Raw genomic sequence first — 16,495 nt, forward strand, 5'->3', positions numbered from 1 at the left:
AGCGCAAACTGAAAAAAACATTATAACGCTAAGATATTGGGGGTACTTTATTGCCATTAAGGGGCATAGATATTTACATGTTTCCTTTGCAATCCTTTTAGTAAGTAAAACTTGAGATTATAACAATTTTTCAACATCATGAGACAGGGCATTAAAGACAGTCTTGTGATAGCTGAGATACATGAGGAAACAGAGAGCTGGCAGTGCCAGAAACAGCATCTTGTTACCAGACAGCTGCCAGCCTCCATGCCTTTCCTATCAAACCTTCATTTTGTGCCGTGCAATAGTTCCTCTTGCTGTAGTGCATTTGGCCAAGACAGCACATCCTAGGTGAGAGCTGTCATTCATGTTTACTCCCTTCCGCGCTGCGATGGCTGCACAGCCTGAGCCCCTCCAGCACCCACCTGGCAGGCTGTGCTCCAGCCACTGCTCCAGCCAGTCAATGCTAGGACTGGGTAGGGCAAGACTGAAATCTGAACTAGGATGCAATCAGAAACGCAGGAAGTAGGTCAGAAATAGGCTGACTTGAAATCTGCTCACTAAATAATGCTGGAGTCAGCACCCAAGCTTTTGCAACTTAGATCCTTCCCTGAAGAAACTAGTGAGGTAATTTCTGCTTAGGGATCCCTATGCTGCTGCTGCTGCTGCAGCGTGACTTAAAAGAGCAGTAGTAAAGTAAACATTTATGGGCTTCTGAGATGGAGGATTTATTGAGCAGGAATAAAAAGCAGAAGCTTTCAAGTCATCAATCCCAAAGTTTCACCTTCTTCCGCTCCTCCAACCAGACATGAATACAAGGCAGCATTAGAGCCTCCATCCCTTCTCCTGGGACCCATTACTCCATGGGATCCTCCTTTTAGAGGAGGGGAACAATCCCAGCCACTTGCCAGCATGGCTGTGACTTCTCTCATCACTTCTTCCCAGTTTGTTTTTACAGCAGAGCTGCATGTCTCCTCCTCCAGCCCCACGGTGCAGTCAGGGTGACAGCTGCTAATATTCCTGCCTCATTTTCACTCTTCCAGCCTCACATCAATCCTTTGTCAATTGAATCAGCAAAGGGACATCCCTGCACTCACAGGCAGCTCCTCTGTGCTAGGAAGTTGCCTGCATGCAGGTGGTGTGTGTTGGCAGCTCAGCAGGAGCATTAATGGAAGGAAAATTTTGGCAGTGACAAGGCAGAGGGGAGGGTCCAGCAGCAAGAAGGGAGATGGCAACCATGAAAAAGTTGCACAGCATGTGCTGCCAAAGTGGTTATCCTATGTACAAGTGGACAGGACTAGGAAGCACAGCACCTGCAGGAGATCTGAGGTACAAGTTGGTGGTTCAAACGTTCACCATTGCATCCCACCACTCAGCACCTCCTGCTCTGCCACACTGGCAGGAGAACACAGAAGCCCATCAGGGACCTATTGCCCATCTGGCTCAGACTCTACCTTCCTCTGTAACATCCTGCCTGAGAAGAGGAGTACCTGGGCAGGCTTTGTCCTCACCAGTACTGCCGATGGCATGTGAGGGCAGATGATCCACCAGCACAAGACAGGCCAGTTCCATCCATCCCAGAGGGGGACATGGTGCTCACCTCTTTTACTCTCTGAAGCATTGGCTGCAGCCACTCACTGTTGACTTCACAGTGACTGTCCAAGAAGGTGAGGATGTCAGCAGTAGCCGCTTCAGCTCCTCGCACCCGAGAGCGAATCAGCCCTACAATGAGGAAAGTACAGCAGAGGAGCAGGAAGGTTAGGAAGGGAAACAGCAGAGCCTCCTTCAGAAAAAATACTTTGTGTGGCCATTACAGGGCAAGCGCAGGTGGGAGGGAAAGATTAGGTGGTTCTCCTAGATCACACCTCCATCAGGAGCAGAGAGCAGCTTTAGCAGGGTATCCCCTGGGGGACATGTCAGCTGAGCCCTCTCAGCACACAAAGAATGACCTCGCCTCTCACTTCTGTCCCTGCCACTGAGCTTTAATCTGGTTCCCGCTGTGATGACATCCTCCTTCCCTTCCAGCCCTCCCCACAGGTACCTCGCTGCTGGCTGCTTGGTGTCTCTCCCATTAGAGCACCCTGCTGCCTCACTCACCACTCTACTCTCTGCTTGTTGCCTTTCTTACTGCTTATCTGCTTTATTCCCGTTTGTCCTTTATTCTGCCCTGTGGCCAGAGATACCAACCTGGCTCTCAGATACCTCCTTATTTTCTTACAGACCATCCCACTACCTGGGATGCTTTTTGTGAACTAAGCAGTGATTTCTGTCTCCCTTTCCAGATCCTTGCTCCAGGCCTGCTGTGCACTGACAGCTTTAGAAATAAGCCAGCACGTGTGAGTCAAACTAAAGAGCAGCTGGGAAAGTCAGCATTACCATTTATGCACATAGGAGATATATGAGAAATAACTTTCCTTAATTGTATCTCTTTATGATAGATATATGATTGTTTTTCCTTTTCCCACCTCTCCTAGGTGGCTTGTTATCTTGCACTCTGTGTTTAAAAGGACAGGACTTACATCTGTATCTATATTCATAAGGACCTTAAAACGTGGTCCTTGTTCTAGCCAGGGCCTCTGGACACCACTTCTCATTATTTGAAGTATGAAATGAGAGCCCTGAAGCCTGAGAGTTGATAAGCCAGGTTCTCCCTCCACAGAGCCTCCAAACTAGGATACAAAATCATTATACTGAAAAAACAAACTGCAACTATAAGAAACAACATGTAAGCAGCTGGCAGGCAAACAGGGCCATGTGGGAAAATCTGCAAAATCTTTGTACCTACTAAGCTTTCCACACTCACCTTCTCGCCTGGTGTTTCGCAGACACTTGACCTTTGGGATCTTGGTAAGGAGCTGGCAGTCCTCAGCTTAAGGAAGGAAAAAAAAAAGCATTTGGCACACTTGCATGAATTATTTGGCTTCAACAGAGAGCTCCAATTAACTGTTCTCCTGCTTCACCATGGGAAGGGAAATTCTGCTTTCACTTAACATCACATTAATCAGCCTGATGGCTTTAATCCTGTTGTCTAAAGAGTACACAGACGAGCACTGCTCGCTCGCTTGTCCTCCTCAGACAGCCGAGCCTGTGTTTCCTGACACCCTGAGCAGCCAGGCCTTCGCCCTCCCGCGCTCACCGTTTCACAAGAACAACGGGGCATGCGCTGGCAACGGGGCACCGAGCACTGATAAAACGGAGGGACCGCAGGGAGCCAGGGCTGCAAATCCCTGAACTGCCAAGTGAAAGAGAGTCCTGTCATATCAAGTGATCGCATCCTCTCTCTTTGCCTTCAGCGGCTCGTCTGGGCACTGCCCACCATTTGTTCTCGGGGCAGTTTCTGCTTGATTTTATTTAATAAAGGCCACAGGGATGTGACCTGCTTTCTTGGAGACACCATCACGTTAACACATGGATGCCTAACCGAGGGCTTTGCTGGCAGCTTCCCAGAAGCCCGTGGGCATCCCTCATTTACATTGCCCAGGGAAGATGACGGAGAAGAACAGCTACCAGCTCCAGCACAGCTGTACCAATGAGCGCTGGGTCTTTTGTTCCCCGTTATCCTCTGTCTATTCCTGCCCTAGCAGGGATCATAGGAATAACAATTTCTAACTTGCTCTTTTTCTTGCTCCACCAAGTTCACCCCAGTTTCCATGTTTATTCCATATTCCTTTTCATGTCTCACACCCTCCTTTCCCACTGTCATCCTCCTACGGACCAAGCGCTCTGGGGAGAATGCAAAGGGCATTAGCCAAAATGCATCTCTTGGCGTGTTCCTGCACAAGTGTTTCCATTCTCAAGGATACAGGCAACCTGAAATACTGCTTTTATGTGGGCACTTTGGCAGCTGCTGCATACTGCAAGTGAAGTGGCAGGTGCTCTTAATTACAGAGCATCAAGATTTTGCTGGACATCTGCTACAAGGGACGGCAACACTCTCATCTTGGCCAAATTACAACTTCAGGTATAAGAATCCTTATTAAGTCGTTCACTCTCCAGGAGTGGAGGGCATCACTCTGACTGTAACTACTTGCCAGAGCTGACACTCTCTGTATCTTTGGAGAAACTGAGGCAGATATTAAAGCAAAGCATCAGACATCAAGCATGTGCTAAAGTGCTTCCATGCAGGTGCCTCAGGGGAGGAGCTGTACCCACAAATATCCAGCTCCCAGTGAAAAAATGAGAGCTGTCACAGGATGGAGGTTTTTAAAAATCTTCCTATTTACCTAGGAGCCTAAATGGGGGTTTCTGGTTGAGCCCTATGCAGGACAGGTACCAGAAATCCATCAGTGTTGATCTGGAACACTTTGGCCATTGAGAATTGAATTTTTAGGTGCTGAATGTGGAACGATTAAGATTTTTTGTTGGAAGTGCTCAGAAACACACTACTCCAACAGCTGTGCACAGCTCAGTCCTTATCCAAATCACACCCTAAGGCCCTCAGAAACTTAAATCCCTAATCTCAGCATTCAACTTTAAAAAAATTTTTGGCCAAAGCTACATAAGATTTAGCTGCAAAATCAAAAGAGAAATGCTTCCTTACCTCAGCAGGCCAAGGTGGGCATTCTCAGCTATCTGTAAAGTGTTCTGAAGGAGTAATTATCAATCATCATAAGTGGCACACAACTTGAATCTAGCGCACATCACAGGAGAAGCAAGAAGCCTTCTGTCCCCACCACCTCACCACTACTACACAACAGCCAGGAGCAAGAGCAGCTGTAGAGATGGAAAGAGTCCACAGCCTCCAGTCTGCAGGTCTGGTGGGACTCATGCAGAAGACACTTCATCCCTGTGCCAAGCTGCAGGAGAAGGTATGGGTACTGCCCAAAGCAATAGCCCTTCCACAGCCTCCCACAGAGAAACCTGGTATCCCAGACACATGGAGGCAGGCAGGTAGGCAGGCAGTCTCGCCCCGGTCTGCCTGCAGGACTCCAGGCCGTAATTTTCTATAGGGTCCATTGCATCCTCTTGCTCTCTCTTGGTTTGTAATTACCCACTCTGCTCATGTACACCATTGCTACATACATATCTCTGCTAAACAGCTCACAAAATGGTGCAGAACAAAACTAGACAGAGATCTCTGGCAACGTGGCCAAAACTGCCAAGCTGACAGAAAGGGAAGACCCAGTGGAAAGAAAAAAAAAGAGGAAGAAGCTCTGGCCTCTGCCATGCATGGACATAAACTAAACACAGAAAAATTTTCTCCCTTTTCTTTTTCTGTAGCACATAGACAAGAGGGAATCTCTGAGGGAGAGGGACTGGACAGAGCAAACAAAAAGAGGGAAAACTGAAGGGAAGAAGTGCAAGGGAAATAGGTCCGTACTTACGGTCTGAGCTGAAGTCATCTACCAAAATGATCTCCTGGATGAGGCTGGGAGGGGTGCGGTTCAGGATGCTGCAGGGAACCAGGGAGGAAAAAGACAATCTTCGTGAGGTGCCATAACAACAACAATGGTAGGACTGATACAAACCTGCTACGCTATGCATTACAGCAGGCAAAAAGTAAGGTGGAAGAGGTAACCTTGCCTTTACACCAGGGTTCATCGGCAGGAGCCAAACTGCAAGCAGGAATATCCCAAAGAGCTATGCCATCTCAGCCGGACGTTACAAGGACACACAGCCAGGGAGCTGACTGTGGGACTTGCCTGGGGACAGCTACCAAAGGATGCTGTGGCAAGCTCTCTGCCTCTAAACAGAGAGGCAAAGAGGACAGCACCACTTTCCCAAGGCAACCAGGAGGCCATTTCCATCTGCCAGGCTCCAGGCAAAGCTCATCACTGCCAGGAAGCAGAAAGAAAGCAGCCACTTTCCTCAGCAAGGCATTCTGTCTCAATGATACAGATGAGGCCTGCTGGGGCTTTCTCAGAGATTCCCTTCTTTGGGAGGCAGGCAATTTGCTTTGGCAATATTCTGGATTTGAGGGTTTCGTTTTTTTCCTCTTTTGTTTATTACTTGTCTGTCTTTCAAACCAGCCCCACACTTGCTGAGAGCATCCCTCTTTCCTCAGGCTGGTTGCACTACAGCCCGCAATACCCTCGGGACTGCAGTGGTTTTGCATCTGCAGGACACAGGGGCTTTCACACACAAGGAGGAGGGATAAAAGCTTCTGCCCTCCTCGGAGGTCAGTGCACTCTGGTACCCCGGAGTGAGAGCAGATTGATTCTGACCTCTTTGTCAGAGTCTCATCTGTTTAAAATGCTTGAACTAATTTTCCATGACCTTCTTCAAGTCCCTCCCCTGGCTTTACTACAATCACACAGAATATTCCCCCTTTGAGCCTCCTCCAATGCCTCTATGCACAGGCAGGCACTCATTGCCTTTAACAAGATTTCTCAGTAACACTTAGGCACCCCAATAAATAGGACTGTTATGCAAACTTTAATATTAAAAACAGAGGTAAACACTGTCCTCCTAGTTCTAACAACTTGTCTTATCTCAGTGGCACCTGCTCTTCTGATTCTGAGAAATTCTGAAGAAAGATTGTTTTCTTTTGCTTTCTTTTTTTTTTGGCTTTTCTGTTTTATACAGGAAACAGACAGCAAGAGTCATCCCATACTCCCAGTGATGGAGATGTAGAGAAATAAATTACCATCTTGCTAAGTAGCATCACTGATGGCTTTGCGTACAGAGCCAAAGATTCCTCAGTTTGGGAGAGTCTTCTGCTGTCTCACACAGCAAAATCCTGACTGTTCTGCTGCTCAGTATCACATCCCACTATTTCAGATTTATGCTGCTTCATATGTCTCCGAAAGTATTTGTATTTTGAGCTTGTATGTCCCTAGATGGCTGAGCATGCATTTTTCAAAGCTGAATCTCATTTGCTTCTCTTGGCTCATACCTCTCTGGATCCTCTAACATGGTGGGGTGGGAGTTGGGGGATGTTCCTCTTTGCATTTATAAATGCAGCTTCTCCCAGCGTAGCCACCATCTGCATATTTTACAGACAAGGTTGCCCTGTGCTGAAATTCTTGTCTGTGGAAATTCAATGCAAAACACAACCAATGCAGACAGGCTGCGTCCTGCAGTATAAAGGCTGTAAAATGGTATTCTACACCTTCTCCCACTAGCCTGACTATTAGCAATGCTCACACTTTCTCTACAAGTTTCAGGTCTTCCAACTCAACATAACCAGGGGAAAAAAAAAGCAAACACTTTTTTCTCACTTCCTCACCTGTCCACTGATTCCCTAGTAGAGAGAAAACACTCGTCAAGGAGTTCACAGCTCATTGTTCAATGCCCAGTTCTTCTCTCAGCTCTGCAATAATTTGCTGTGGATCCTTAGGAAAAGTACTTAATCTGCTCTGCACTTTATCTTGCCTATCTTTTTAACAAGGAACACAGTAATCCTAGTATTTCCCTTCAGTGAGATGCAGAGATTGGCAAGACAATTACTTTTAGGCACAAAGTGTATTATTAGAATTCCAAAGTCCAAATGACAACTGCCTTTTACAGCAGAAACATAGACTGTTCTCCCCTCATCTCATGAATTCCCTACCTCCTTTGTCTTTTCTCATAGCTTCCCTCTTCTTTCAGTATCAGTGTTCTTACTCCGTTGCATGACACCACATCAGCATTGCCAATGAGCTTCTCTCCTCTGCTGATATGTCCATTCCTCATCAGCTCACAGATAATCTTGTTTATTCTGGATGTTAGCAGAGGAACATCTTTCCTTCCTTTGCTCTAAAATAATCTCCTCTTTTGCCATTATTTAAATTGTCATTGTAATGAGTTGCTATACCAAATGCTCTAGCATTACAACAGCATCATTTTAATCAGAATTTATACAGGCTCTCTGCATAGACACCAAAGCACTGACAGCTGTTCAAGTTCATTGACTTAAGGCCTGACTATCCACCTTTAACTTTGCACCAAAACCAATCAGTCCCTGCAATACTGACTGAAATCAGAAATAAAGAGAAAGAAAGGGACCAGACAACAAAGCAGTCAATTTTCCCTTCTGCAAGAACGGTCACTGCAGCAGAAGTGATGGTATCACTTAATGACTAATCAGGCACAGACATCAATCACGCAAAATGCCTTTGAGTGACAGTTATTTCTGAAGAAGGACAGAATGCCAAGCAAGTAACTGGTTTGAGAGTGACAGCTATGTCCTGCCAAGGAAGAGATATCACATAGGCAAGCAGCTCTTGACTGACACACATCTCCTGCAGGATCGAGGATGCCAGCGACAAGTCATTTGAACTGGCATGTTCACAGGCTCTGGTGGATAGCTTATTTCCCATTTTTTTTCCATACTCCCCTTCTTAGTCTCTTGCTGGATATTTTTAACCAGTTGTCTCCCTCTACACTGAAAACAAATGAACAAAATTTGTCTGAAGGACTCCCTGCATGGGACCAGTAGGACTTAGGGCAGCATGGCCTATTGGTGTGCTGGCCAAGTCCCTCTGGCAGCTTGCAGGCTGGGCAGCAGGTCCAGCTGCCTGTTGGCTTTACCTAGGGCAGAAGAGGAAAACGGCTGGAGCCCACAGCAGCAGGCAGGCATGCAGCCCACCCTGTCTCTGGGGACCAGGAGGGACAAGTGGTAGGGTGCTGGAGGGAAGAAGTTATTCCTCCCCACAGCCACTCCTCTATTTCCCCCTCTCCCTCACACACAAACACTTCTCCTATCCTCAAGTGGTAAAAACAGCACATTGCTCCCGTTGCTTCCATCCAGCAGCAAAGATCCCACGGGCAGCAGGGAGAGCTTGGCAATTACTGAGCTGCCAGAGGTGTCTGTGCAAGTCCATGTGTGCACACATGCAGGTGGGCTTATAGCAAGAAGGGTCTGCAGATCAGGATCTGGCCCCTACAGCTGCCGTGTTTAGATTACCCTGAAATAAACTGTAATGCAGGAGTCTCATCCCTGGGGCACTTCCCAAGGCCTTTTGTTGCCAGCATTGCCACTTAGCTGCGTTACCTTGCAGAGCTGTCAGAATAACACAGTAAGACAGTACCTGGCTCAGGGGAGCACAATTAAGCTTCCTCTAGTTTTAATTTAAGATCAGCTCAATCCCAGTACCCTTTTCATATATCTCTTCCTAGAATTTCCCAAACTTTTACATCTGATTTTCGAGTGCCCAAATTTAGGCATTCAAAAGCCAGGCCTGCAAAGATCTCTGGTACAAAAACTTCGACTAGTAGTACATACTCTACTCACCTCTAAAGACTGGGCCTCTAAAAAGGTTTTCAACCATAGAAAACTTTGCTCTTAGTGCTGCTCATTTCCATCAGTTGTCCTCTTCCACCTCCACTTCTCTTATAGCATGCCCATAGTGTAATTATGACAACTAAACTTGGGAAAAGGCCCATAATAACAGTGGAATCATATTTAACTTTTACCAGGTGCATCTCAAATGGTTAATTCTAATTATATAAATAATTGCGCTCTACCTGGCTTTAAAAAAGCTCTTATGAATATAGAAATAATGACAGGCTGCAAGCCTGAGTAGCCAGCAGGTAAGTAGGCAGTGCAATTTTATGCCTCCTGTTGCTTAATATCACTGTGGTCCTCTGCAGACTCACAGCCAGGTCATAAGCCAGACAGAACAGAACAGTCCTGTTCCTTTGATACTTGACTTATCCCAAGGTGCTGCAAAATAGTTCCGTAGTATTTGGTGCGCTGTGTATGCAAATTGAGTGCAATTATACTCACAGCAGTAACTCAGCCCGGCAGATTCAGATGCATTTTGCTGAAAGACAGGACTCTCCAGTTACAGGAGAGGCCTTGAAGAGCATCGTGAAATCTTCAACTTCCTTTGTAACATCAGTGTCAACCTGCAAGTGGGACTTAGCTCTGTGCCTCTTCTAACAGTGCAGCCATGATCTGAGCCTTCACCTCTGTGTACGGTTGTCAGACATCCCGTGCCTCAAAGACAAGGCTACCAGCCAATGCTTGGTTGTGTGACACTGCAAATACTGTAGAGCCCAAGAAGAATTCAGCCTTCAGGATCCCTCGTCAGACACAGATAAATCACAGACACTTCTGACATTTGATGTAAGCAAGGAGTAAATCAATCACATGCACTGGCTGTAAACCATCTGGCAATGAAGACTCCAGCTGTAGCCAGAGGTCTGGGAGGAAATGCCATCCACCCCACCATTCACAGCAGAGTGCAGCCAGCTCCTCAACAGCACTCCTCCAGTGACAGTAGGATTGCAGGGACCAATGTGAACAGATGGGTCATCCATTTTTCAAGGTCTTTGTTGGGGGCTCTGGGTTGCAGAAGACCACATCTGAAAGACTGGTAATACCACATCTTGAGTGCTGTGTCCAGTTCTGGGCTTCCCAGGACAAGAAAAAGTGGGACATGCTGAAGCAGGTCCAGTGAAGGACCACTAAGATAATTAAGGGACTAGAGCATCAGATTTATGAGGTGAAGTTGAAAGAGCTGGAGTTGTTTAGCCTTGAGAAGAGAATGCCCAGAAAGGTTGCAAACTCTCCATCCTTGGAGATACTAAAAACTGACCAGGCACAGTCCTGAGCAACCTACTCTAGTTGACCTTGCTTTGAGCCTGTTAATGCATCGGCAACACTCATCTCCTAATTAGTACACATCACCTCCACAGGATCTGGATATCAATTTCTCTCTCTGTGTGTTACTGCTGCTCTGAATGTCATCTTCATTTTAACTATCATGGTATCTGGCTATTTGATTGGCTGCCCTGAGATTTTCTTAAGGATCCTACTACCATGGTTTCTGAGCACCTAACCATTTACTGTCTGACCTATGATGTAATCTGCAGAAATCTCCTCCTGTTGCCCTAGCAGCACTGTAGTTCCAAACAAATCTGCTCATTTTCTGAACAGTGGCTCTGTAGAACTCATTTTATGGTTCAAATGAAAAGGAAATGATAGAGGTAAAAAGGCAAAATGTGTTAATGCAATATATACGTGTCTCTGGAAACACAGTAGCACCACCAAACCTGGCAGACGGAAACCCAGTCTTCTAGCCATGAGGCCAACTTGAAAAAGCCTGTTATTTATTCACAAAGCACATTTCTCTAAGCCCACAGGATCTGTCAAGGGAAGAAGTGGTGATGATGAATAATGCATTCCTGTTAGTGATACCATCAGCTCAACCTTCTACCCAGACAATTCACTCTTCCTTCAGCCTCCACGGGCTGTTCCTGAATCCGCTTGCAGGCTTCAGAGACCCTTTGAGAAATGAGTTGCTAAGTCAGAGAGGGCAGAGGGCATGTTTTGTGTAAAAACTAAAAGGAAGAGAGCTTCCCTGGGTTCTGCGGGAGCGATGGGAGGGGGAGTGAAGGAGCAGCTGGAACATTGCTTTGTGGTACAGATAACTGCATGCTTCGCTCTACCTGGGGATGCTGACAGGCCCTATGCCACTTACTTACTTGGCTAGATTTGGCCATTGCTGATACTCAGATATGAGATAACACTCGTACAAGACAGCAAGTGTCTTGCAGGTAAAAAAAAGTGCACAAAGCCCCAGGGAGGATCTGGTGCGCCATCAGGTTCAGCAACTGTTTCTCAGCAAGTGACCCTGAGCACCTGCTCAGATCACAAGGGCTCGGTCTTCACTAGACTTCGAGTTCATCACCTTCTGCTTAAAAGACTTGCGAGCTGTGCCCCCTGCCCTCACTGAGCCAGTCCCAGCTCCTGTAAAACATGCCCTAGCAGGGAGCTGGCTGCTTATTCCCGTTTCTGGAACACAGTCCCTCCCAAGTCCCATTCCTCAGTTGCATCTAGCAACACACAGTGTCCCCTTTAGTGTCCCACACACACACTCTTCCAAACCAAGCTCATATAGACTGTTCCCACCTGCAGATGCAGACCCAGCAGCCTTTTTCCTGCTGCCAATGACTCCCCTCACAGGGACTATATAGTGACTAACTGCAGATACGCTCTGTCTTTGAAGATATGCCCACACTGCCAATCCAAGCCCCTGACCTGTCCCAGTGGGCCAGCTCGAGGGCAGATCACAAGCACTTGGGGAACAGCCACCCTGCTTATCTAACTGCTGGAAAATGCCTCACCCTCCACCGCTGCTCCTTCCAGGCAACATCATTTGGGCCCAGCACCCCTTGCTGAACTCACCTCTTCACCGTGCGGAGGAGGGTAGAGCGTGCCTCATTGTGGAAGGTGATGATGAGGCTGGTAGCTGGCAAGTCTGTGTCATAGCGTACAGAAGCACATCTGCAACACAGGAGAGCAGAAGTGTAAGCCAAACATCACCCAGCAGCAGCCACTGCAGCAATGTACCTAGAATTTCTAAAGGAGAGAGTAATATGCTAAAATCAGAAACAGCACAGTTGAGCTGCAGCAAGGGAGGCCTCAGCACGAAGGTTGGCAGAACTTGAAAAGAACTGTGCCTGTTGAAAGGCAAAGTTTTGATGCTGTGATACCTAAGCTTATGATGCTGCAGGCTGAAGGAGGCACATGGGTTTTCTGGGGAATGAAGTTTCAACATCGTGGACTCTAGTCCCTGGACTTGACTGTAATTCATGTGAAATCTTATTTATTCATGCATAGGACATGCACACGCTAAGGATACATGGACCTGGTACTCTCAGGCATCGCTGTATGAAGCACTTCAAATTCTTTGGACATTGGGCTTTACATAAAGGAAAGCATTAGCTAGTGCTGTGACCTGAATCAGGGCATTGCTGATGTTTAACACTAATACCTCAGCTGGCAATGGAAAGCAATTCCTCCCACCTTCTCATCTGACTTTGTAATGTTAGGTACATACATTCATTCTCATACCCAACCAAGGATTAACTCAGGATCAGCTTGCACCAGGGCTGCTCATCCCCTGTGGAGAACAAGGATTCTTGGAGAACAACTCACAGATGTGAATCCTGGATCCAATTCTGGCAGATACTAAGAATGGCAGATTTAGGCTGATGGGCTCCTCCAGAGTGTCTGCCTTCTTAACTTCTTCTGCACTAACTCCCTGCCCAATGAAAAGCCCACACTTAAATTGTGGCCTAATGTTTTTAACAACTCAAGGCCACGCATAGACTGAATCCATCCTGGGAGGGAATACAATTCAGTTCTTACAGCCACTACTTGTACTTCCACATTTACTTGCTATTCTTTTATGGCTATTACTAAACTGTTACTGTTTTTATCATCACATTCAATCCTACTGGTTTATGACTTTTTCATCGCAATAATTTATTAACAGGACAGCAGCTTCTTACAGCAATTTTCAAACACATAAAGAAACCTTCATAAAGACTAAAGTGGAAAACCTGAGACCAGACAAAAGACATACCACATTTATTATTGTTTCAAAATAACTCCATGATGTAATGCATATAAAATGTACTAAGGCATCAGGAAGTGGAAAAACAGAAGAGGTTGGTGTATGTGTTATTTGGGGAAGTCTTCCCAAGATTTCAGCATTATTACAGCATCACAGAGGACAAGGACAAAGTTTGTGCTTCAAAGTTGACCCTCTCTTTGCTTTGGATCAAAAAACCAGCTACATGCTAGGTCCGAAGGAGCTTGTAGGATGTTGAGTCAACTATGTCCAAGCTCTGCTTGGCTGCCTGAAGAAAAAGCGACATGTTAGCGACCTATTGGCCCCCCACTCCTTAAATGGGGAGCCTGGTCCATTTGCGACACAAGGAGGGGCTTTTCTCAAACTACAATCTAACTTGTATCAGCTGAAATAAGTCCTCATCCTAAATTGCCATCGCAGCAACCATTCCAATATTGTTATAAGGCAAGGTATTCAAACACAGCTCCTTCATTCCCAAACTGCCATCCCTGCAAAGGGGAGAAACATGGAAATAGGTTTATCTGCTCTGATTATACACTACTTTGGACTCCCCATTGCTGAAGGGAATCCTTGCAAAGGTGGGGCTGAAATGGCCATACATTTCCAGGGAATCACATATATGTTGTTCTTCAGACTGAAGTGCATAGATGAGGCTTTCACAAAAAGCACGCTCTGCATGCTGCTACAGATCAGAATAAACAGTAATTCACCTTTGAAGTGAGCTGTTTTCAGGCCAGAACGTGACAGCAGATTAACAGAAAACAACAATTCTGCATGGCAGGGAGACTTGTCAGTAATGCAGGACATGGCACTGCTGCTTCTGAGTCACTAGAAAGCCAATCCCAAGTACTATGCTGGGGAACAGGAGCGCAAGACTTTGATCTCACAACCAAGGTCCTGACTGCCTGCATTCACAAAGCACCCTGATGGCTGTCAGTGCTGGCAGGCTCACAAAGATCCATGTCTCCCGACATCCCTTTCAAAGTTTTGATCAAGTTAGATGCCTGGTTTCCCATTCCCAGCAGCTGCAAACTGTTGCTTTGCAACCTAGGTAGGATCTAGGTTCCAGCCCAGATAGACCAGCATTTCAGACATGGCTAGTTTACTTCTGTTTTTTATCCATTGAAGCAGGCTGTTTTACACTATCCTATCATTATCAAACCTACAGTTTTCAAGGTACATTATTTTTTTGTAGTGCAGAAATGACAAAATAGTTACCTGAGCACTATTAGCAATTTAAGGATGAGTTTAGTCAGCAGAATAAATTCACACACAGTGAAACAAGGACAGAACAATGAGCATTTTGCAAGCCATTAAATATTCACACGTTAGTTTCATTCCCACCCCAGCAGCCTTCATCCAAACCGTAATGCTCAGGCTGGAAAGAAGGCACCAAACCAGCTTCAGACAGCTGGGGCACAGCAGATGAGGAACACCACAGTAAAGCAAGGCTGCAACAACGCCATACTTTGCAGCCAGGACAGAAGGTCACTGAGAGAAGCCATGAGTATGAGTGGAGTTGTGCAAAAAACAACAGTCAGATGAGCAATTTGAGCTTCAGTGGAGGGGCTCTGCTGAAACAACAAGATGATGCTTGGACCTGGGAGAAGAGATGCTAGAAAAGCAACAAGCTGGGGCTGAATTAGTCAAGGGTCTCCATGTATTTGAGACCTTTCCAGACTAAACATGAAATACAGAGAATCAATGGACCAACACTGGTGAAGAAAAACCCAAACCATCCTTTGTCAAGGTTGCAGAACAACACAGGGGGGCAGCGGACTCCCCATACCAAGCAGCATCCACGGTTTGGAGCAAGGGCTGCGCAGTACCTGTAGTGCCTGGTGTCCCGAATGGGCCGATCGCTGCTGAGTTTGTCGCTCTCTAGCTGATTAAAAGCATGCTGGCGGTAGGGGTCTTCTCCAGCCTTCAGCAGCTTTGAGGACAAATAAGCCTTTTCGTCAAAACCCCTCCGGCTGTTCTTCTCTCCTTTTGGAGCCCTTGTCATCTAGAGCAGATACAAGCATTAGAGCATCAGGGAGAGCAGCTGACTCACGTTTAGACACAGGTAATAAGTTCAGACACGCGTACACTAAGGCAGATGGTTTCCCACACATCTGGAAGTGGCTCAGGTATGGGGAAAGGCAGAAAAGGCAAGAGTTTGGAAAGGAAAGCAGGAACTCCTCACAGATATAGTGTTATAATTGCTTTCTCTGAGGAAAATTGCCGGCCTCGCTATCCTTACTGATGGAGCTTGGGATGAAAGCTGCCATTCCTGACAGCATCAGCAGAGCAAAATTCTCTTTAGCACTTGTTACACAGAATGTGTGAGACTGCAGGCATTTGGAAACCCTTCCAGGCAATGTGGGTTTGAGAGCAGACTCCAGCCAACGTGGCTGAAACACAGTAATTTGAGGAAAAACGGTTTCACCCTTTCGGCAATCACTATCACATACAAACACAGAGGCAGCTGATTTAACAGATTCCCCGCTGTGCCTTGCCCAGCTTTGACGAGTCTCACAGAAGCCCGTGATAAAGCTGGAAGCTGCATGTGTCTGTCCCCAGTCCCATGCAAGAGCTAAACCACCTGGGCCATCCCTCTCCTCTCCCAATTTTCCTCTAGCTTTCCTAGGCCACAGAGTCAGTGCGATGCCAGCACCTGAAGACTATTCACTAGGGCCACCAAGAGGGAGGACAGACACAGTTCTAGCCCATGCTGAACTCTTAGATGCAAGATTTTGGTTGGAAAGAACCTAGAAACTGTAAAATATCGGCTTATAAGGCAATCAGGATTGTTCATACAATAAAAGTAGTTTAACAAACTGTCTATGGTAGCCATTTGATAGACCAAATCATAAAGAAGCCATAAAATGCTCCCAGCCTTGTATGAAGGAGTGCTGGAGCTCCCCAAAACTGCTCGAAAAGGCAGATTTTGGCACATCCATATCTCATTCAAAGCACCGGATAATCCTTAGATCTTGAGATCCTTCTGGGTAAAATAGTTTGGATACCCTTTAATACTAGGTTTGATCACATTTCTCCTCTGCTATAAGGCTCCTTTGAGAAGTTTTAGAGGGCAAAAGACCAGGGACTGGTCCCCAATATCACACAGCTTTTTGGTTGAGCCATCTTAGTGGGTTGGGAAACAACTCAAGAGACCCAGCACCACAGCAAATTCCTTAAGCAGGAGAGTGCTTAGAAGAACAAACACCTCTGCACTTTTCTCTGAGAAGCGCTACCCTGCAGTGCAGGCAGCCCTAGGAGAACTAGAC

At 46.5% G+C, this 16,495-nt stretch overlaps 1 protein-coding gene across 1 annotated transcript in view; it reads right to left on the bottom strand.

Annotated features, from left to right (window-relative positions):
• The window catches only part of GALNT16 (polypeptide N-acetylgalactosaminyltransferase 16), a 35,571-nt gene extending 20,340 nt beyond the window's left edge, over window positions 1-15,231 (bottom strand). The window contains exons 1-5 of the mRNA XM_009696782.1: window positions 15,056-15,231; window positions 12,035-12,133; window positions 5,304-5,371; window positions 2,783-2,848; window positions 1,580-1,701 (exon numbers count right to left, since the gene is read on the bottom strand). Of these exons, the coding sequence (XP_009695084.1) occupies window positions 1,580-1,701; window positions 2,783-2,848; window positions 5,304-5,371; window positions 12,035-12,133; window positions 15,056-15,231 (531 nt within the window). The remainder of the gene's footprint in view (window positions 1-1,579; window positions 1,702-2,782; window positions 2,849-5,303; window positions 5,372-12,034; window positions 12,134-15,055) is intronic.
• Window positions 15,232-16,495: the final 1,264 nt, after the last annotated feature.

The sequence above is a fragment of the Cariama cristata genome, unplaced genomic scaffold (assembly GCF_000690535.1).
Source record: "Cariama cristata isolate BGI_N322 unplaced genomic scaffold, ASM69053v1 scaffold2693, whole genome shotgun sequence".
In the NCBI taxonomy this organism is placed as follows: Eukaryota; Metazoa; Chordata; class Aves; order Cariamiformes; family Cariamidae; genus Cariama; species Cariama cristata.